The sequence below is a fragment of the Chrysemys picta genome, chromosome 18 (assembly GCF_011386835.1).
Source record: "Chrysemys picta bellii isolate R12L10 chromosome 18, ASM1138683v2, whole genome shotgun sequence".
NCBI lineage: Eukaryota > Metazoa > Chordata > Testudines > Emydidae > Chrysemys > Chrysemys picta.
In genome coordinates, this window is record NC_088808.1 from 5629697 (window position 1) to 5652278 (window position 22582).

The 22582-nt window shown below is 58.1% G+C and overlaps 1 protein-coding gene across 3 annotated transcripts in view; it reads left to right on the forward strand.

Annotated features, from left to right (window-relative positions):
- The window catches only part of ABCA2 (ATP binding cassette subfamily A member 2), a 132070-nt gene that overhangs the window by 74118 nt on the left and 35370 nt on the right, over nt 1-22582 (forward strand). For all 3 annotated transcript variants that reach the window (XM_008175098.4, XM_065572528.1, XM_065572529.1), the window contains 14 exons: nt 1189-1348; nt 2787-2915; nt 3728-3895; nt 4487-4583; nt 5666-5839; nt 5955-6057; nt 6419-6533; nt 15923-16113; nt 17429-17579; nt 18472-18676; nt 19016-19180; nt 20357-20537; nt 21153-21365; nt 22298-22494. In XM_008175098.4, the coding sequence (XP_008173320.2) occupies nt 1189-1348; nt 2787-2915; nt 3728-3895; nt 4487-4583; nt 5666-5839; nt 5955-6057; nt 6419-6533; nt 15923-16113; nt 17429-17579; nt 18472-18676; nt 19016-19180; nt 20357-20537; nt 21153-21365; nt 22298-22494 (2249 nt within the window). The remainder of the gene's footprint in view (nt 1-1188; nt 1349-2786; nt 2916-3727; nt 3896-4486; nt 4584-5665; nt 5840-5954; nt 6058-6418; nt 6534-15922; nt 16114-17428; nt 17580-18471; nt 18677-19015; nt 19181-20356; nt 20538-21152; nt 21366-22297; nt 22495-22582) is intronic.

Below are 22582 nucleotides of genomic sequence, written 5' to 3' on the forward strand. Positions count from 1 at the left end.
TGGCAGAGCCAGCCCAGGGTTGGGGGTGGCATGAGGGGGGTCATGGGGAAGCTGCAGGTTAAGACCAAGCTCCATTAGCAGGGCGGGGAGGGGTGGGCAGCTCCTCCTTTGGGAAGAGGAAGCAGGGGTCAGTGCACCAGGCCCAGATGGTCCATTTTCACCCCCCGTGCCTAGGCCTTGGTAGCAGGGCTGCTTTGGGAGCTGGCCAGCCGGAGAGGCCAGGTCAGCCCGTGCCTCGGAGCTTGCAGCCCCTCTCCCTGGCAGTGCGCCCTCCCACCCCGGAGCGTAGTCCATGAGCAAGGCTGTGTGGGGAAAGCCAGGCTGGCTGCTGCCGAGTGGGTCTGCACATCCTGCCCACATGTCCTTGGCTGTGGGCGGGTTTCCACGCCGCCACGGCACAGCTCTCGCTGCACCAACCCCACGGCGTCTCGCTGACTCACCAGCGTGTGAGTCGGTGTGAAACCGTGCTCGGGCCTCTCGTGCACTGGCCCCTGCACAGCATGGGACGTGCAGGGTGTCAGCAAAGGGAGTGCCCCCGAGAGCCTGGCGGGGAGGGGCGGGACCAGTTTGCCCAGGGGCGGAGCAGGTTGGTGCCGCTGCCCTGAAGGGAGCAGGAGAGGACCGTGGAGTATCACTGGGGGGAGGGGAGCACTCCAGACAGGGCTCCGTGCGGCGCAGCTGGCTCCGTACCAGGCCTTGCCTTAGTGCTACTGTGGGACCCCCGGGCATGTGCCAGGACTGGAATCCTCGGCAGGGTCCTTGCCGCCCCCACCCCACCCTCCTCCGACGTACACATGAGGCAGTGGGTTTAGTGAGCGCCCTGTACAGCACTGGCACCTACTCTCCAGAGGGACCTCGAGCTGCAGGTCCAGTTGCCACACAGGGGGGGGGGGGGGCCCTGCCTTGGCGGGTGGGGACACTGGGGTGACTGAAACTCCTCGTCCTGCAGCCTGGGTGGCTATCAGAGCCCCCCATGTCACTGGGGGCGGAGGAAGGCTCCTTGTGCCAGGTATTCGCTGAGGGTGCAGGCTCCCTGCCATGACCCTGCTGCTGGAACGTTACCCTTTGCTGTGGGGTTGAAGTTCTGGTGCCCACGGTGCATTGGCCGTGCCTTGCGCGGCTCCCCCGTTGGGCCCCAGGGACGGCCCCTCCGGCCCCAGGACTGACCCTGTGTGGTTCCCTTTCCAGCACCATCGAGCCCGAGGCCCTGAAGCAGGGCAACATGAGCTCCTTGGGCTTCACCAGCAAGGAGCAGCGTAACCTGGGACTGCTGGTGCACCTCATGACCAGCAATCCCAAGATCCTTTACTCGCCTGTCGGGACGGAGGTGGACAAGGTCATCCTGAAGGTGAGGGCGCTGGCCGGCCCAGATGGGCCTGCACAAGGCGGCCTGGCCTGCTGGCCATCAGACTCGAAGGCTGCTTCTATTGAGGGGCCCCCTGGAAGCCCCTAAGGTCTCAAAGTCCATGGCTAGCCAGGGTGGTGCCGAGCAGCTTGTGGCAGGCAGCAGCGCTTAAGGAGCCGGGTTTCATGGATTGCTCCAGCCCTTGAGCTGTGCCAGGAGCCCTGGGGGCCCATTGAGCTCTGCCTTGGAATCGGTAATTAAGGCTCAGTGACTGAACGCAGCATGCGGAAGGGGAGGGGGAAGGTATTTTCCCTTCCTCCAGCTGAGTTGCTGCTGGAGGCCGAGCGCAGCGTGGCTGTGGGCTCACTGTCACATCTGCAGCGGGTCCGGGCTGCGTGGCAGCCAGCCAGGGTGGTTTCCAGCCCAGCACCGCAGATTGCTGGCCCAGTTTGGCCTGTTTGTTACACGTCGGAAGCCGGGTGTTCGTTTCCTTTGTGGTTTCCCCTGACATCGCCGGTCCCAGTGCCGGGCACGCGACAGGAAGGTGCATGATGCCAGCCCAGGGTCAGTTCCCTGAGGCCTAGCGCTGCGTGAGGCTCGTTCCACCCAGACAGTGAATGGCAGAGGCCAGCGAGAAGGATGCTGGTTTAGTAGCATTGCGTTCCTGCTTTGCATACAGGTAAATCCCCAGGCAGAGAGGAATTAGGTCCCAGGGTCCCATCTGGAGGCCAGCTGCATCACTGCCATTCCCTAGCGACGACCGGGCAGGACAAGGCCGTGTCTGGGTTACAAGAATTGCACTGATTTAATTACATGGGTTTTAAAGTGACCTAGTTAAACTGGTGAGGGCCCCTACCATAGATGCACCAAAGTGGGTTTAACCCTTGCTTAGATTGGCTTAGTGTTGTCTGTATTCTGACAAAGCCTACAGGCCAGGGCCGCATTGTACAAACCCAGAACAAGCCAGTCCCTGCCCTCAGGAGCTGGCAGCGTAAGAACAGACTTGACAACTCGCTGACAGCGAAGCGGAGGAGCACAAGGGAACGGGGAGATGCTGCCCAGCGGGACAAGCCGGGCGCACAGCCAACTGGCTGCCTCCCATTGTCCACAAACAACTGACTGAAGCTAAACTGATCTGGCTGAGGGACAGGCCACTTTAAAGGCGTGTCTCCACTCGAAAGTGAATTTGGGTTAAGAGGGGGTGGATTTCAAGTGCAGTAGCTACTTGGGAGTAATGCTGTGTGTGTCTGCACTGGTTTGGCTTGTCTAGCCTACACAAGGCCCAACTCTCCCTGCTGTGTAGGGGTCCTTAACCCTGCTCTTGTGGGAGCCGTAATGACCGGGGCAGCATAGTGGTCCCAGTCCCAGGCAAGCAGTGGGGCCAATGCTCTCCCATTGCCTCCACGTCCCCTGCCATCTCCGCTCCCCTCTCTCCCCACAGGCCAATGAGACCTTTGCCTTCGTCGGGAACGTGACTCGCTACGCCCAGGTCTGGCTGAATGTCTCCTCTGAGATCCGGGGCTTCCTGGAGGAGGGCAAACTGCAGCGGCGGATCCGCTGGCTTCAGGAGGTGCTTGCGGGCGGGGGAAGGAGAGGAATGGGTTTGAAGCGAAGCCAAGAGACGGATCTCATCACCACAGCAAAGTACATTTGACCTGCTCCTGGTGTTATGGCAGCAGGTCCTGCGGGATCCCCATCCCGTTGCAGGGCGTGACTTCAGGGTGCCCTGGGCCCATGTCCGCTAGCTTCCCAGGCGGGTCGCTGGCATTACCAGCTGTGCTGCAGCAATCCGGGTGTGGGGCTGTTATTGGGGGAGGGGGGAGCTGTCGCCCCCTCAGCCTGTCAGCCCCCAGACTTTGTGTCCAGTCTGGGGGGTGGGAGCCAACAGTCTCAGACCGGAACATCACTGCTGAGTGACGCACAGTTTGACCACTAGTTAGATTAACATGACAGGCCAGGGAAGGGGAGAGACGTCTTCTGGGCCCCTTCCCTGCTCCTGGCTTTGCTGAGGCTGCTGGCTGCCTCCAGCTGCCCCGTGACCGGTGCCCCAGACGCCATGGCACATGCCCTTTGCTGGGCCCTCTCTCTGTGTATTGCATCAGCCCAGCAATTCAGGGCCAGATTCCCCACAGCCCTGCTTCGTTCCTGATGGCCGTGCAGGGTGGCGTAAAGCGCCCCTGCTGGTGAGAGCAAGGGGGGGCGGATAGGGGGGCGTTTGCACGGCTGCAAACGATGGTGCAAGGCAGGGGGAGTGGAGCCAGCCATGTGTGTTGCACAAGTAGCACCAAGAGGAGACGGGGTGAGGTATGGAAGCTCCTCTGCACCATTTCATCCTTTCTTCCCTTGGTCTGTCTCTCTCCCCGGGCCTGTCCTTCTCCCCAGTTCACCACCGACCTCCACAAACACCCCGAGATCCTGAACGCTTCGGACAACAACCTCCTCCGCAGCTTCATCGACGGCAACTTCTCGCTGCCCAACGCCAGCGCCCTGCTGCAGCAGCTGGACACCATCGACAACGCCGCCTGCGGCTGGATCCAGTTCATGTCCAAGGTGCGGGCGACGCAGCCTCATGGAGCCCAGCCCGGGTCCTGCCAGGCTGCCCGGGAATGCTGGGAGGCCCTGCTGCCTCTGTCCCAGGGCTCTCCTAGGGGGCCTTGTAGTAGCTGGGTGGTCTGTATCCCCTAGGATCCCCTGGAACCACAGGTTCAAATCCCAGCAGGTCTGAGTCGCTCGTCCTCGCTCTAGTTTGCTGTGCCAGGATCTTTCACCTCAGGCCGCAGTGCGTGGGCCTCCCAGAGCACTCTGCTGAAGAGTGGGGCGTAGCTGGAAATGGGGGGGGAAGGCGGGGTAGATCCAAGCACTTTTGGCAGGGCTGCTCACCGGACTCCGCTTGGTGGCCAGCCACAGCCACAGGGAGCCCTGTCCTGATGGAGTAGCCCCTGGGTGTGCAGAGAGGTGGCTCCGGCTGGGCACTGGCAATGCACTCTGCTCGGGCTCCCTGTTTACACCCCCGTCCCGGGGCAGGGTTTGGATGCAGCTGACTGTGAGGGAGTTGGGGAGAGCGGCCACGGGAGTGTGCCCAGGCGTGCGGGGAGCTGTTCCTGGGCAGCGGGGTCTCACGGGGCCTTTCCCTCCCGCCAGGTCAGCGTGGACATCTTCAAGGGCTTCCCCGACGAGGAGAGCATTGTGAACTACACGCTGAACCAGGCGTACCAGGACAACGTCACGGTGTTTGCCAGTACGTCCCAGCCCCGGCCTCGCGCTTGCCTTCCCTCTCCTCTCTCCAGTCACTGGGCCACACTTGGTTCCTCTCCCTTGTCCATTCGCCAGCTTGGAAACCAGCCCCCGGCTTTGTCTGTCTGCCCTGAGCCCAGCCGGCTGCCCTGGGGTTTGAGCCCAGCACTTCCGGATAAGTGGGTTTGGATTTGGGGGGGGTTACCAGGGTGCCTGAATTCAGAGAGGCCCATTCGCTCAGCCACCCCATGGCCTCGGCTAATACTAGGCCCTGGCGTCTGGGAACCTGCTTCACTGCAGCTCCCCCTTTCGTTAGAGCTCCTCATGGGAGTGCGGTTTGGCGCGTATGTTGCTCAGTGTCTTGGCCAGACCCAGCACTGCTGGGAGCGCCCATCCCCCATGGAGCCCAGGCAGTAAGTACGGGAAGTTAGCAGTCCCTGGGGAGGCTGGCACGGTCTGTCCGCTGGTCCCTACTCTGTTAGTGCTCGCAGCATGTGCAGGAGGCGGGCGACCTAGGGGGATCACGCGTGTGCCGTGAGCAGGGAGCGCGCACTGGCAGGTGGCCTGTACAAATGCTAGCCTCCGGACTGCGCGTTGGGCAGGTCGCTCATTTCAGATACAAGGATCCCCTCCAATAATCCCCATGTGTATTGTCCGTAGCAGGAGCAGAAGTCAGGGAGTCGCTGGTATGGGAGAGAGCAGGAGGCTGGTCTTGGCTCTGCCACTGCCTTGCTAGGTGACTTTGAGCAAGTCACTGAACTGCTCTATGCCTCAGTTTCCCCAACTATAACATGAGGGAGCTCTCTTAAGGTGGCTGCAGGTCTTAATTCAAAGCCCTGTGAGATGCTCCAGTGGAAGGCGACCATTGCTGGTTCCCTCCTCTCCTGTTCTGGGTTCTCGCTGCCCCCTCGTGTGGGGTCTGGTCTGAAGCTCACTGAGGTCAATAGGACCCCATTGATCTCTTTGGGTAAGGCCCTGGGCATGTGGCGTGAGAGTACCCTCCCTGCCCCAGCGTACGCTGGCCCCAGAGCCGGCAGGGAGAGGAAGGCCGCCCCATCTTCAGCGCTCTGAGCGTGCTCTCCCCAGGTGTGATCTTCCAGACCAACAAGGATGGCTCCCTGCCCCCCCACGTGATGTACAAGATCCGGCAGAACTCCAGTTTCACCGAGAAGACCAACGAGATCCGGCGGGCGTACTGGCGGCCGGGCCCCAACACGGGCGGGCGCTTCTACTTCCTCTACGGTTTCGTGTGGATCCAGGGTGAGTGGCCTGGGGCCCACCTGCCAGCAGCCTCACGGCAACGCCCGCAGCACCCTCTCGACGAGTGGCACAGTCCCTGCCCCTCGCTGAACTAGGCTCTTCTGTCTCCCCTCAGACATGATGGAGCGAGCCATAATCAACACCTTCGTGGGCCACGACGTGGTGGAGCCTGGCAACTACGTGCAGATGTTCCCGTACCCGTGTTACACCAGGGACGAGTGAGTAACGCCGGGGGTGGGTGACGGGGGAGAATGGCAGCAGGAGTCTCATGTCATGTCACAGGGGCTGCAGGGACCTGACAGGCCAATCCCAGCCTCTGCCTCTCCCCTGGGCAAATACCTTGCTAGGCCCAAGCGGCCGAACCGAAATGGAGACAAGGCCCCAGCGCAGACAGTGAGGCGAGAACTGGGCACGGTGCTTGGGGCTGAGGGAGGCTGGAGCAGAATTGATGGGCCCCTCTTCCACTTCCTTCCATACCCACCAGCGAGGGATGGCGCAGGGCTCCCCGTCGTCCCAGCCCCACCAGGGGAACCTGGCCAGCATGGCGCTCTCATGGTGCTTTCCTGCTCTCTTCCCCAGCTTCCTGTTCGTCATCGAGCACATGATGCCCTTGTGCATGGTGATCTCCTGGGTCTATTCGGTGGCAATGATGATCCAGCACATTGTGGCGGAGAAGGAGCATCGGCTGAAAGAGGTGGGGACCCCCAAGCACCTGCGGGCAGAGCCATGGGGCGCTGGGATTTCGCGTCCCTCTCGGGGCCTGCCGGGGCGGCAGGGAGCGGGGGTAGGAAGGGAGATGGTTGACAGCACAATCCAGTTGCGTGGAGGAAAGGGGGAGAGTAGCACTGCCCATGCCTGTCCTGGCATAGGTGGGGCCACCCGCTGGGCCCTGGTTGTCTAGCTGGGCTCTGTGGAGGGGTGATGCTGGTCCACCTCTTTGCTTCCAGCTGCTGTGTTGCAATTGCAATGCAAGAAGCTAAGGGACCAGGAAGTGCCTTTGAGGTGTAACCTTCTTTCCCACGTCAGCAAGTGCTGGCCCGGCCCAGAGATGTTACGGGACCCTGATCGCGTGATGTCTGTGCCATTGTGAGCATGGGGTAGGTGCCTGGTAGGACATTTTCCACCCATGGGGATGTTTGTGGACCCCTGAGTGAAACGTTACAGGGAAAGCCCCGGGGCCTGATTCTCTCCCCTCGTGTAAATTGAGGTAACTCCATTGAAATTGGTGTAAAATGAGAGCAAGCGAGAGGAGAGACAGACCCATGGTTGCTTCCGTTCTCCAAACCAGAGCACAGGAGATACGGCTCCAAGTTCACCCCCAGCTTAACCCCGCTGGAGTTGGTGAGACTCCCGGGGGTGGGTTTGTCCCCTACTAATCACTCTGAGGCCAAGGCGTGCTCTGTAATTCCCTGGCTCGCTGCAGGCCCGTGTCATTAGCTGCCGAGGGCCCTCTGCAGCAGTAACACAGCACGGGCCCTAGGACCAAGGTGTCACTCTCTGGGTGTCCAGGGCTGGATGGTGCCACAGGGATATTACCACCTGTAGGTGCCTGCGCAAACACAGCCTAAGGCAGCAACGATCCAGCCTGGCTCTCGGAGCAGTGGGATCGCACCGCTGGCTCTGTTCCGTGGGGAACATCCCTGCTTGGTGACGGGGACAGAGGAGCCGGCGGGGTCTCTTCTACCTCGGACACCGAGGAGCCCCTTTCCATGCCCCCTTCCAGTTCTCCCCATTACCTGGTTACTGCTCCAGGCAAACAGCAGCGCTTTGTTCTTGGCTGGCACTGGCTTCCCCCCCAGAGCCTGGCTGCAGGAGCAGGGAGGGTCCGGCGGCTAACGAGAACATGCTGAAGGCACTGGGGCGCAGTGCCAGGCACAGCTGGCTATCAATCCTGGGCAATGTGAGACCAGCCTGCCTTTGCCAAGTTCAGGCATGGCAGGCTTCTCTAGGGGGCTTTTCCCGGCCCTGTTGGATGCTCTGCGGAGCAATGCAGATGCAGCAGAGCGGACCATGAAGACTCCCAGCCCGAGTCTCCTGCAGCCCTGCTCACTGATCTGCTTGTGCACATTCCCAAGGTCTCCTGATTGGGATTCCCACAAGGAAATCAGCGGTGCCCTTGCTGGCCGGACACACTGCTTCCCTGGCATTGCGATGTTGGCATCCCACAGGGCTCTGCCGGGACTGTGCATTGTCCTTCCCTGAGACCCTGCACAGAGGCAGCACAGGCTGTGTAGTTTGGGAGCCAGAGAGAACCACAGGGTCTGTCAGTGTCCTGCAACCCCAGCCCTTTCGAGCCGTTACCCACAAGCCCTGGCTGAGTTAACATGGGACAGGACCCAGCCTTGGCTGCTGAAGGAGCAGAGAGCTCTGCACATTCTCTGAGCCAACAGTGCTTCCCTTGCCGATGGCGTCATCCTCTATCCCCTTTGGGGGGTGTCAGATCCACAGGATCAGTGCGATGGCCCCAGCTTTGGAAAGGTCTCTAGGAGGAACCCCCTCAGTGTGCCAGTCCCCCTAGGGGTCTCGCTCTTCCTCCAGGGTGAGCCGCGTTGCTTCACCGCCTCCTTAGACTGAACCTCTGGGCCTGCAGCACCCCCACTTCTCACCGTGAGCCCCGTTCAGCGAGTCCAACTGAGACAGGCCCCGAAGGAGGCTGGTGCACCCTGGGGATTGATGCACCTCGCCCAGCATTGTTAGAACAGCCGGGTTTATTCCTTAACTGGAACACAGCGTGGGAAGTCCTGAGGGTAGCACAGAGATGAAGGTTAAGAATAGTCCATTCTGGTTAGTTCAGAGCCCAGCCAAGCTGTAGTGAGCTCCATTGCTCAAGCTCTGTCTCTCCATCTGATTTCCTTTGTCAAACTCCAGGTGAGAGCCCCGACTGCCTCCAGCAGCCAACACTTAACCCCTCCCACCTACTCAGTCCCTTGTTCCCGAGCTGGGGAGATGCTGCTCAGCCCCTGCGGAGAGGCGGGGAAGCCTATATCTCTCTGAGACCTTGGTTGCTAGGTATCAGTGTCCAGGCAATTGGATTTGCCATTGTCTTTTCAGAGGCTCCATTGATAAGGGAACCCAGATCCAGACAGCCAGGTGACACCCATATCTATGTCTCTTTGCCCTCAATGAGAGCAAACAGCCCTTTCCTACCCCCTAGGTAACAGTGCAGCACATTGGGGAAACTGAGGCACAAACACGCTTCATAAAAGTACTACCAACAATTCCCACTTCATCACAGGGGCCATAGCATCATAGAATCGTAGGACTGTAAGGGACCTTGAGAGGTCATTTAGTCCAGTCCCCTGCACTCAAGGCAGGACGAAGTATTATCTAGACCATCCCTGACAGGTGTTTGAAGATTTTTAAGAGCAGGTTAGACAATGATGGAGATTCCACAACCTCCCTAGGCAATTTATTCCAGTGCTTAACCACCCTGACAGTTAGGAAGTTTTTCCTAATGTCCAACCTAAACTGCCCTTGCTGCAATTTAAGCCCATTGCTTCTTGGCCTATCCTCACAGGTTAAGGAGAACAATTTTTCTCCCTCCTCCTTAGAATCCTAGAATATCAGGGTTGGAAGGGACCTCAAGAGGTCATCTAGTCCAACCCCCTGCTCAAAGCAGGACCAATTCCCAACTAAATCATCCCAGCCAGGGCTTTGTCAAGCCGGGCCTTAAAAATCTCTAAGGAAGGAGACTCCACCACCTCCCTAGGTAACGCATTCCAGTGTTTCACCACCCTCCTAGTGAAATAGTTTTTCCTAATATCCAACCTGGACCTCCCCAACTGCAATTTGAGACCATTGCTCCTTGTTCTGTCATCTGCCACCACTGAGAACAGCCGAGCTCCATCCTCTTTGGAGCAGCCTTCAACTACCTGAAGGGGGGTTATCAAATCCCCCCTCATTCTTCTCTTCTGGAGACTAAACAATCCCAGTTCCCTCAGCCTCTCCTCATAAGTCATGTGCTCCAGACCCCTAATCATTTTTGTTGCCCTCTGCTGGACTCTTTCCAATTTTTCCACATCCTTCTTGTAGTGTGGGGCCCAAAACTGGACACAGTATTCCAGATGAGGCCTCACCAATGTCGAATAAAGGGGAACGATCACGTTCCTCGATCTGCTGGCAATGCCCCTACTTATACAGCCCAAAATGCCGTTAGCCTTCTTGGCAACAAGAGCACACTGTTGACTCATATCCAGCTTCTCGTCCACTGTGACTCCTAGGTCCTTTTCTGCAGAACTGCTACCCAGCCATTCGGTCCCTAGTCTGTAGCAGTGCATGGGATTCTTCCGTTCTAAGTGCAGGACTCTGCACTTGTCCTTGTTGAACCTCATCAGGTTTTTTTTGGCCCAATCCTCTAATTTGTCTAGGTCCCTCTGTATCCAGTCCCTACCCTCTAGTGTATCTACCACGCCTCCTAGTTTAGTGTCATCTGCAAACTTGCTGAGAGTGCAGTCCACACCATCCTCCAGATCATTAATAAAGATATTAAACAAAACCGGCCCCAGGACCGACCCTTGGGGCACTCCGCTCGAAACCGGCTGCCAACTAGACATGGAGCCATTGATCACTACCCGTTGAGCCCGACGATCTAGCCAAGTTTCTATCCACCTTACAGTCCATTCATCCAGCCCGTACTTCTTTAAGTATTGGTGGCAAGAATACTGTGGGAGACTGTATCAAAAGCTTTGCTAAAGTCAAGGAATAACACATCCACTGCTTTCCCCTCATCCACAGAGCCAGTTATCTCATCATAGAAGGCAATTAGGTTAGTCAGGCATGACTTCCCCTTCGTGAATCCATGCTGACTGTTCCTGATCACTTTCCTCTCCTCTAAATGTTTCATAATTGATTCCTTGAGGACCTGCTCCATGATTTTTCCAGGGACTGAGGTGAGGCTGACTGGCCTGTAGTTCCCTGGATCCTCCTCCTTCCCTTTTTTAAAGATGGGCACTACATTAGCCTTTTTCTAGTCATCCGGGACCTCCCCCGATCGCCATGAGTTTTCAAAAATAATGGCTAATGGCTCTGCAATCTCACCCGCCAACTCCTTTAGCACCCTCGGATGCAGCGCATCCGGCCCCATGGACTTGTGCACGTCCAGTTTTTCTAAATAGTCCCGAACCTCTTCTTTCTCCACAGAGGGTTGGTCACCTTCTCCCCATGCTGTACTACCCAGTGCAGCAATCTGGGAGCTGACCTTGTTCGTGAAGACAGAGGCAAAAAAATCATTGAGTACATTAGCTTTTTCCACATCCTCGGTCACTAGGTTGCCTCCCTCATTCAGTAAGGGGCCCACACTTTCCTTGATTTTCTTCTTGTTGCTAACATACCTGAAGAAACCCTTCTTGTTACTCTTAACATCTCTTGCTAACTGCAACTCCAAGTGTGATTTGGCCTTCCTGATTTCACTCCTGCATGCCTGAGCAATATTTTTATACTCCTCCCTGGTCATTTGTCCAATCTTCCACTTCTTGTAAGCTTCTTTTTTGTGTTTAAGATCAGCAAGGATTTCACTGTTTAGCCAAGCTGGTCGCCTGCCATATTTACTATTCTTTCTACACATCGGGATGGTTTGTTCCTGCAACCGCAATAAGGTTTCTTTAAAATACAGCCAGCTCTCCTGGACCCCTTTGCCCTTCATGTTATTCTCCCAGGGGATCCTGCCCATCTGTTCCCTGAGGGAGTCAAAGTCCTTGTAACATCCTTTTATGTACTTGAAAACTGTTATCATGTCGCCTCTCGGTCTTCTCTTTTCCAGACTAAACAAACCCAATTTTTTCAATCTTCCCTCATAGGTCATGTTTTCTAGACCTTTAATCATTTTTGTTGCCCTTCCCTGGACTTTTTCCAATTTGTTCACATCTTTTCTGAAATGCAGCGCCTGGAACTGGACACAATACTCCAGTTGAGGCCTAATCAGCGCAGAGCAGAGCGGAAGAATTACTTCTCATGTTTCGCTTACAACACTCCTGCTAATACATCCCAGAATGATGTTCGCTTTTTTGCAACAGCGTTACATTGTTGACTCATAATTAGCTTGTGGTCACTATGAACCCAAGATCCCTTTCCGCAGTACTCCTTCCTAGGCAGTCATTTCCCACTTTGTACATGATTGTTCCGTCCTAAGTAAAGTACTTTGCGCTTGTTCTTATGAAATTTCATCCTATTGACTTCAGACCATTTCTCCAGTTTGTCCAGATCATTTTGAATTTTAATCCGATCCTCCAAAGCACTTGCAACCCCTCCTAGCTTGGTATTGTCCACAGACTTTTTAAATGTACTTTCTATGCCATTATCTAAATCATTGATGAAGACATTGAACAGAACCGGACCCAGAGCTGATCCCTGCGGGACCCCACTCGATATACTCTTCCAGCTTGACTGTGAACCTCTGAGAACAATTTTCCAACCAGTTATGCACCCACCTTATAGTAGCTCCATCTAGGCTGTTTCCCTAGTTTGTTTATGAGAAGGTATCAAAAAGCTAAAGTCAAGGTATCTACCACTTCCCCCATATCCATGAGACAGTGTCAAAAGCTAAAGTCAAGATATACCACATCTACCACTTCCCCCATATCCACGAGACAGTGTCGAAAGCTAAAGTCAAGATATACCACATCTACCACTTCCTCCATATCCACAAGACTTGTTACCCTGAAAGCTATCAGGTTGGTTTCACATGATTTGTTCTTGACAAATCCATGCTGACTGTTACTTATCAAAATTATTATCTTCTAGGTGTTTGCAAATTGATTGCTTAATTATTTGCTCCATTATGTTTCCGGGTACTGAAGTTAAGCTGACTGGTCTGTAATTCCCTGGGTTGTCCTTATTTCCCTTTTTATAGATGGGCACTAGATTTGCCCTTTCCCAGTCCTCTGGAATTTCTCCCATCTTCCATGACTTTTTGAAGATAATCACTAATGGCTCAGATATCTCCTCAGTCAGCTCCTTGAGTATTCTAATCTAGGATGTATTTCATCAGGGCCTGATGACTTGAAGACATCTAACTTGTCCTAGTAATATTTAACGTGTTCTTTATCTATTTTAGACTCTGATTCAACCTCATTTCCACTGGCATTCAGTATGTTAGACGTCCAATTGCTATTAACCTTTTTGATGAAAACTGAAACAAAAAAGTCATTTAATGCCCTCTCTTGTTGAGTAGCAGGCCTACCCTGTCCTTGGTCTTCCTCTTGTTTCTAATGTTCTTGTAGAATGTTTTCTTGTTAAGCTAGCTAGAGACATAAAGGGTAATCTCTCTTTGTGCCTTGGCCTTTCTAATTTTGTCCCTACATACTTATGTTATTTGTTTATAGTCATCCTTTCTAATTTGACCTACTTTCCGCTTTTTGTAGGACTCTTTTTTTGAGTTCCAGATCATTGACGAGCTCCTGGTTAAGCCAGGGCTGTCTCTTGCCAGACTTTCCATCTTTCCTACGCATGTTTTGGACAGCGAGAACAAACCGCACTGGAGAGTGCTCCAGCTGCGCCCTCTGTCTGAGGGGCCTGCTTTGTCCCTCCAGGGTTTTCCCATGAGCTGTGTCTCACATCCCGCTAGCCAGGAGGGCCTGGGTGGAAACATTGGGCTTCCCCCACACAATGTCTAGACCTTGTCTTGCACAGCCGTGCCGCACCTCAATTTCACGAGAAGCAGTGTTGTGACCAGCAGGTTGCCGAGAGCTGGAGGGTGGGATCAGAGGGAACTTCTGCCAGAGAAACCAACAAGCCGGCAAAGCGTGAGCCCTACGGATCCTGCTCCCTCCCTGGCAGAAACTGATGCCTGGATTGCAGTTCCTGAAAGGCTGCTGCCTACCCTGGAGAATCCACCTTTCAGTCACCTCATGGGCTCCATGACGACCGCCTGCCCTCTCCCTGCATGCTGTTGTGTTCACCCCCTCCGCCCCACACTCGTGTTCCCGGGGGGGCTCGGGGCACTTAGCTCACCCCAGCTTTACCCTCCCCGGGGGGGCTCGGGGCACTTAGCTCACCCCCGCTTTCCCCTCCCCGGGGGGGCTCGGGGCACTTAGCTCACCCCCGCTTTCCCCTCCCCGGGGGGGGTTCGGGGCACTTAGCTCACCCCAGCTTTCCCCTCCCCGGGGGGGGTTCGGGGCACTTAGCTCACCCCAGCTTTCCCCTCCCCGGGGGGGGTTCGGGGCACTTAGCTCACCCCCGCTTTCCCCTCCCCGGGGGGGGTTCGGGGCACTTAGCTCACCCCCGCTTTCCCCTCCCCGGGGGGGCTCGGGGCACTTAGCTCACCCCAGCTTTCCCCTCCCCAGGGGAGCTCGGTTTGAGTTCAGGTCACCAAACAAGCATTAGGCGGCTCTGTCTGCCTCCCTGGGCCCTTTGCTCTGCCTCTCTCTGGCAGGAGACACCAGGGAACCTTTACTGCCGCTCCTGCTCCCTTGGGACCTCCCAGCTGCACTTCGGGAGGCCCTGCTGCGGCCAAGTGCCTGAGCAGCCCCAGTGATGGGGACTGAAGAGTCCCGCTGCCTCCCAGCCCCCACCGTGGATCAGTTCCTCCCCCACCCACCTTGTCGTGGGGCCAAGAGCTAGAAAAGGTCTGGACCTTGGTATGGAGCTGGAGAGACTCCAGCCGCAAACCGTGGGGCTGCGGCGCAGTGGAGCTCTTCGCTGCCCCTGCAGGGTCTCTTGCGCCTCCCTCTGAAGCAGGTGGCCACAGTTGGAGACGGCTAGTGGACCCCAGGTCTGAACCACCCTGGCAGTTCCTCGGTTTCCTGTTTCTTCTCCTGCTTCCCTATTGCTCCATTTGCCTTCCCTCGCTCAGAGGAATCCAGCTTAGCCAGCCAGGCCACGTCCAACCTGGAATGCTTTGACAGCTAAAAGTCCAACCACAGTAATAAACCAGCAAACCCTCTGACCTCCAGAGACCGGCCAGTGGAAAATAAGAGCCACCCCAGCCAAACCACTAATGCCACAGTCCCAGAATGGCCCACCGGGCCCCTTGCTGTGCCTCTGAGCTTTGGGGGTCACAGACGGGAGCTGCATGTTCCTCTCGCGCGCGCTGCTTCTCTCCCCTTCTGCCTGCCTGTGTTTTAAGAAGAAGCGGGATCAGACTCTAATGCTGGAAGCTGAGAGCGACCAGCTGCACAGACCAGCCAGGGCCGCGGGACGTACTCTTGAGCTAGGCTCTTTCCCTTTAAGGATTCCCAGATGCATAGGGAGAGGGAGGAATAGGATGCTTGTGAATCAGAGATTAAGGCCAGAAGGAACCACCAGATGGTCTAGTCTGACCTCCTGTGTAACACGGACCACCGACCCCACCCACCCTCCGCACATCAAACCCAACCGTGGAATGAGACCCCGGGTGGGCTAAGCTGTTGTGTGCCAACTCCAGGCAGAGAATCAGAGGGACCCAGGCGCACTAATGCCTGAGGTCCCTGCAGTGACAGACAACTGGCTAAGTGAGAAATACCCAGATGCTCCTAGCCAGCAAACTGCCCCCCACGCTGCACCCCCATCTCAAGGCCACTGCTCCGCCACTCTGACGTGGGGGAGAACTTCCCGACCCCGCATCCGGTGATCACAAAGAGAGCCTGGGTTATTCAAGCTCTGCACATCTGGCCTGGCTGTCTCCTGCCTTCTTTACTTGCTGTGTTTAATGGCAGTTAATCAAAAGGGACTCGTGTTTCTGGAGCCCTTGTTTCCAGAGTGCCGCGAACTCTGGGAACCAGGCCCCTTTCAGGTGCCTCCAGTTGCAACCCGGGTGTCACTGGCCACTGGTGGAAAGCTTGGCCTGAGGGAATTTGCTTGTTGGGTAGATGCAACGCCCGTAAGAGACACCTTAGCAGCACAATCCTGGCCTCAGATTACTATGAGGCAAGTAACAAATAGGGAAATGAAGGAATGATCCCCCAGCTCCCGCCTTCCCACAGGTTCCCCTTGCCCACACACCCACCAGGGTGCAGAGCTGCTCCTTTTGAACCCGGCCTGTGTTGTGATGCCTTGTTCTTGCTCCGCTGTGTCCCATGAGGACGCCTTGCTGGTGGGACGGGGACTGTCCATGGAACCAGCCCCAGTGGGGCCATGTGCTCTGATGGCGCGTGGTACCGTCTCTTGCAGGTGATGAAGATGATGGGCCTGAACAACGCAGTGCACTGGGTGGCCTGGTTCATCACCGGCTTTGTCCAGCTCTCCATCTCCGTCACCGCGCTCACCGCCATCCTGAAATACGGCAAGGTCCTGATGCACAGCGACGTCTTCATCATCTGGCTCTTCCTCGCCATCTACGCCGTGGCCACCATCATGTTCTGGTGAGCACTGGGGTGGGGCAGGGGGTGTAACACAGCAGTGATGGCAGGGGGCCCAGAAGCTAGGGACGAGTCAAGCAGCCAGAGGGGCAAGGGACCAGAGCAACGAGGCCTCTAGACATGCACTACCTGGGGCATGGCCGCTGTCTCTGAGCCTGGGAGGACTCCGGGGGGGCTGGGATAGCGTGGTTAATTTGTTACTCTGGGGTCTGGATTCCATTTTGGTCCAATATGTGATTTCACGGTTTATAGCAAAGCCACAATGCTGGGGCCACTAGCAAGGGACCATGAACTCCCAGAGAAGGGGAGCCATGGATGTACCCAGGGTCACCCCAGTGCTGCTCGCACTGGGCCCCTCAGTCCGGGAAGCCACAACCCCAGCCTAAGGCCTGGGCACTGCCTGTTTCTGTGCCACCAGCAGCAGGATTAAAGGTGGTTACCAGCAACGGGTAGCAGATGCTTTCCCCACCCACCCCGGTACGGGCTGGGATCATCTCGCAGCTAAAGGCCAGATAGTCCCCTGGTGCTGGTGTAATTCCCTGGGCTTCCATGGAGCTCCTCCTGATTTACACCTGCATAATCAGAGGAGAATCCAGCTTGGGGCCAATGCCACCAGCTCAAACCTCTGAGTCGCCGGCTGATTCGAGCATTGCCGAGTGGTTGGGGTCAAGGGGGAGGCAGGCTGACTGGCGGTGAGGAGCCTGCGCTGTCGCGGGACGCGGGTCTCTGCAGGGATCGTCTGGCTCGTGGGCGGGTGGGAGTTATTTACGGTGCTGAGGCTCGCAGGGAAGCAGGTTCTCCCATCAACGTTCAGTTGGGAGGAACCACAAAGTCGTCGTGGTGCAGCCACCGTGGCTGTAAAGGGCAGTGGGGAATCTATGCACCCGTGTGGTGATCACAGCGACACACCCCTGCCCTGGCCATCCTTGCCGGGCGGGTGGTTGGTCCGGTCAGAGCTGGTCCTGCCGCACTCCCTCTACTCTATTCTGGGGGGTCTTTGCCTCCTGGAAGGGGAGCCAGTAATGGGGCCCGAGGAAGCAGGGTCGGTACTGAGTTCTCAGCACCGAGCCAATGGCCCAGTCCCTCTGATGGGGTTTGACGGGGTGTGGGAGGCGGTCATGCCTCTTTTTCTCCGAGGTGGGTGATGAAGTGGGGGGGCTGTGTAAGCCTTTTTCTTGGGGGGAGAGGTGGGGCTGGGGGGGGAGCTAACACCCTCTCTCTCTGGGGTTCGGGGGCATACCCCCCCCCGGGGCAGGGACTGGGGGGCATGACCCCCTTTCTCTCTGCGGCGGAGGATGTCACACTGTCTGCCCCACAGTTTCCTGGTGTCCGTGCTCTATTCCAAGGCCAAGCTGGCCTCAGCCTGCGGGGGCATCATCTACTTCCTGAGCTACGTCCCCTACATGTACGTCGCCATCCGGGAGGAAGTGGCCCATGACAAGATCACGGCCTTCGAGAAGTGCATCGCCGTGAGTACTCGGGCACGGTCCGGTGCGGCTCCCTGCAGGCCCTGAGCCTGGCCTCCCTGGGCACGGCCGGGAACGGGGCTCCCCAGCTCTGCTCCCTCCATCACCGGCCTGCTCCCCACGTCCCATCGCCCTCCCCGCTGCTCCCTGCTCCTTGCCCAGCACGCAGACAGGAGGGAGACCCCCCCGTCCCCCGGGCCATGCCTCCAGCCCCAGTCCCTGGAGGAGTCAGGCCACCTCTGGCCAGAGAACTGCCTGCTGCAGCCCCAGGGACCAAGTGGCCTTCAGCAGGACAGAGCTGGAGAAACCAACGTTTCCAGCCTCACATCCCTCTGCTTAGTCAGAGCCCGGCTGGGCCAGGGGCTCAAAGGGGGAGGGGTCTTGAGGACTCCCAAAGCTTGGGCTGAAGGCTCCGCTGCCCTGGGGGGTGGGCATAAGCCTTTCCCCCTCCAGGAGGGTGGGATCCCTGCAGAGGAGTGTGCCAACTAACACGGGCCGCACACTGCATCCTCTCCAGAGCCGTGCAGGGTGTAGGGAGCGTGGCACTGCCCAGCTGCACCCTGTGATGGAGCTGGGCTGCGTGTCTGCTCCCCGCCACTGAGCTGCTCCCCTTTGAGACGAGCTCATGACTCAGTGTGAATTCTGATCTTAGAGCCACTGCACCAGGGCGCCTGCAGGAGGCAGCGGTGCCCCCTTCCAGCCACACCCCCAATGGCCTTTCTCCCTTTGCTGCATCCAGACCCTCCGTGGATTCCCACCCTCACCTCCAATGGCTTTCGTCCCCCTCTGCCCGTCCGTACCCCTGATGGCCTCCCCTGGAGCACCTGGCTAGGGGATTGCTGCCCAGGGCTTTAGGGGAGCAGCTCTCGGCCTAACCTCCCTCTCCCCCGCTCAGTCTCTCATGTCGACCACGGCTTTCGGGCTGGGCTCCAAGTACTTTGCGCTGTACGAGGTGGCCGGCGTGGGCATCCAGTGGCACACCTTCAGCCAGTCGCCCGTGGAAGGCGACGACTTCAACCTGCTGCTCTCCATGATGATGCTGATCGTGGATGCCGTGGTCTATGGTGTGCTGACGTGGTACATCGAGGCCGTGCACCCAGGTACGGGCCGGGGCCGCCTCCTGCAGCCCAAGGGGGGCAGGTGCAGGGTGGCACCGACCTGACTGGGATGGAAGGAGGGCCTGTCAACAGCCTCCCCATGCATGTGAACGCAGGGGGTGAGGGCAAGTCAGCATCTGGCCATGTTCATGAACCCAGAGGGGGGTGTAACCAGTGATCTGCCCCGGGGCTCTGTGTGTCGTCCCTTCCAGGGGACTGCACGTACCACCCCCGCTGGCCCCCACTTCCTGGGGGGAAGCCCACACCTTTCGCCAAACCAGTGCACGCTGTGGGCCTCCTGCACGAACCCCAGAACTGCCGCTGATCTCCTTTCCTTTGCAGGCATGTATGGGCTCCCCCGGCCCTGGTACTTCCCCTTCCAGAAATCCTACTGGCTCGGGAATGGGCGGGTCGAAACCTGGGAGTGGAGCTGGCCCTGGTCTAGAACCACCCGCCTCAGCATCATGGAGGAGGATCAGGCCTGCGCCATGGAGAACAGGCGGCTGGGTACGAGCGCCCGCAGGCTGGGCAGTGCAGAGACGGGGAAAAGGCTGGGATCCAGGGGACCTGGCTTCTGTTCCTGGCTCAGTCCCTCCTCTCTTGGGCGTTGGTGGGGGTCGTGCCTGCCAAAACCGGTGTGTTCTGAACTCGGGTTAGCCCAGCAGTGACTGCCCAGCCCCCGCTTCCGCTCGGCTCAGCAGTGAGTTACAGCCTGGCGCTGAGCTCACGCTGCTAACCCGCTTAGAAACACCCCTCGATTCGCAGCAGAGATGGACCCTGTGCTGCCATTTCCCCGAAGCAAGGGCCATAATACGGGCCGGCCTCGCGGAGGTGGTATGGGGCCAAATTCATCCCTGTCCCCCAGCTCCTTGAGAGCCTCTGGTAGAAGGTGCCAGAGGAGGAAGTGGAATTACGGCAGAGCGGGCGTGGAAGGGGGAGAGAGGAGGTGGGGCGGCTTCTCGGCAAGATACAAAGCGAGGGCCAGATCCTCCGCTGGTGGCAATCAGCATGGTGCAGTGGGTTCACCCGAGCCATGCTGATGTGTGCCAGCTGGGGCTTATTCTGTTAGGGCAGGGCCTAGGGGGCCCCATCGTGCTGGGCGCTGCACGAACCCGGAACGGGGGCAGCCCCTGCCCCAAATTGCTCCCGGGCTAGCTGGGCAAGGGGCGGGGCAGGGCAGGGCTAGCTGGGCAAGGGGCGGGGCAGGCTGGCCCACGGCAGGACCCTGCCCCCAGGGCTCTTTGTCCATTTGTTTATCGTTTTGGGAGGGGATTCGCGAGCGGGGGAGGGAGGGGGTGGGATGAAGGACAAGAGAGAGGAGGAGGTTGGAGCCCACAGCCAGTCAGCACCGGGGAAGGGGTGTGGAGCGCTGTCGGACGCTGTCGCAGGGGTTCTGGCTGGAGCCTGCGGGTCTCTGCTGCGGCTGCTCGGTCCAGCTGAGTCTCCAGACGCTTTGTCCCTGAGTTGACGTGGCTGGGGGTCAGGTGGGGCAGCATGGGCCTTGGTGTATGGCTTGGCATTATCAACGCCGTCCCATGTAATATCCCGCGTGGCCCCGCTGCCCATCTCCCCAGGGTGCACGCCCCGGGTCAGTGCTGGGTGGCGTCCGGTTCCCTGGCTCCCCGCACACGCTGACGGAGACACCCCAGGCCCCTGCCCACCACCTCCCTGCTCTCGTTGCAGAGGAGACGCGTGGCATAGAGGAGGAGCCGAACCACCTGCCGCTTGTCGTGTGCGTGGACAAGCTCACCAAGGTCTACAAGACGGACAAGAAGCTGGCGCTGAACAAGCTGAGCCTGAACCTCTACGAGAACCAAGTGGTGTCCTTCCTGGGGCACAACGGGGCGGGCAAGACCACCACCATGTGAGCCAGGGGCTGGGGAGCCCTGCCGCGGGCAGTGACATGGAGAAATCGGGGCAGAGGCAGCCATGGGATGAGGGTGGGCGGGTCTCTCACGCCCGGGCAGCTCGTCACCACCTCTGACGCTGACAGGGTTGCACGATGGCTGTCACCGCGGGGTTAGCCTGGGCTCCCAGGCTCTGTCCTCACCAGTATCCTGGTGCCACACGCTGCCCCCCAGCTCTGCAATGCTGCCAGTTCTCGGCGGTGCTGGGGTTCGTTCAGCAGGCAGTGCCCAGGGTCCGTGCCTTGACCCGGGTGGGAGGAGGTGCTGAGGCCTTACCAGGGCGGGTTTGAAGGAGGAGGGCATGGGCTTAGTGCGGGGTGGGGGGAGGCGCCAGTCTGGGGGGCGGGGAGGGGATGGGGTTGTGAAGGCCCCACAAGGTGCACACGGCTGGCGCTGGATGGGCAGGGCCCTCCTCTGGCATCCGTTGGCCTCAGGCAGCATGGGCAGTGCTGTTCTGCAGGGCAGAGGTGCCCAAGGGCCCTTCCCGGAGCGGCACGCCGTGAAGCTGCGCTAGGCAATCACCGCATTTCCAGGCAGGGGGAAGAGCTGATCCTGCCCTGTTTCTTTCCCAGGTCCATCCTGACTGGCCTCTTCCCTCCAACTTCGGGCTCTGCTACCATCTACGGCCACGACATCCGGACGGAGATGGACGAGATCCGGAAGAACCTGGGCATGTGTCCCCAACACAACGTGCTCTTCGATAAACTGACGGTGGAGGAGCACCTCTGGTTCTACTCGCAGCTTAAGAGCATGGCGGAGGAGGAGATCCGCAAGGAGATGGACAAGTAGGGACCAGCCCCGGCCAATGACTCCTCCCAAGGCGATGAACAGCCATCACTGTCTTGGCATGAACCATTTTGTGCGAGATGGTCGAGTGGACTTTGACCAGAACCCCAGTGCTCTGTGGCACTGGCCCCAGAGTCCATCCTTTAGTGCAGAATTGGGCAGAGATTTTTCAGAAGTAGCTAGTGATTGTGGGGGCCCCACTTGAGACGCCTTAAAGGGCTTGATTTTTCAGATGGTGGGTGCTTAGCACTTTTGGAAAGCCAGGCCTCTTTAAGGAGTCTCAGGTTGGGCACCCAAAATCCCCAGCCACTACCGAAACTCTTGGCCGTGGGCGACAGAAGCTAAGCTTTTGTTTGAAAAGATTGTATTTTTTAACCCTTGTGGTTGCAGCAGAAACCTTCCAGCTGAGTGTACCCAGTGTATCTGAGTCTGCAAAGAGCCTGAAACAGTAGCTCGGGGAGTTGTGAACTGCCCCATTCATCTTAATGGGTGTAGATGGTGCGTGACTCACTGCTGCAGCACCTCCTGCTGGTCGTTGAGAATTAGCTCTTTTCCAGCCTCTGAAGTGCCCTCTGCAGGCCGGTATCCCGCTGCCGCTGGTCCCCGTGTCCCTCCCTTGTCTCTGGAGTGCTGCCCATCTGGCAATACCCCCTCAGTCTCAGGGTCTCCCCACCCAGGGGAACTCCCAACCCTCTATCCCCACCTTGCCTCAGCCTCTGAGCTACTGCCAGTCACCATCTAGCCCCCTTTCACTGGGGCCAACTGCAGGCTACTTTAAACCCATCCCGGGCTGGAGCAGGTGATCACCCTGCTACAGTGGGCTGTTAACTCCGAGATCTGCTCCTTCAGCAGTGTGCATGCATTTGCCCAGCCTTGCTCACGCAGCCTGCGTGTGACTGGGCTGTAACGTCTATGTTGGATCTGTCCCCAGGATGATCGAAGACCTGGAGCTGTCCAACAAGCGGCACTCCCTGGTGCAGACTCTGTCAGGAGGGATGAAGAGGAAGCTGTCGGTGGCCATCGCCTTTGTGGGTGGATCGCGGGCTGTTATCTTGGATGAGCCCACTGCTGGTGTTGACCCGTACGCACGTAGGGCCATTTGGGATCTGATCCTCAAATACAAACCTGGTGAGCAACCCAAAGCATGGCAGGGGCTCTGATCCCTGTCAGAGACTCCACACCAGGATTCCCCTGCCACTGCCCTGGGGGATGAATC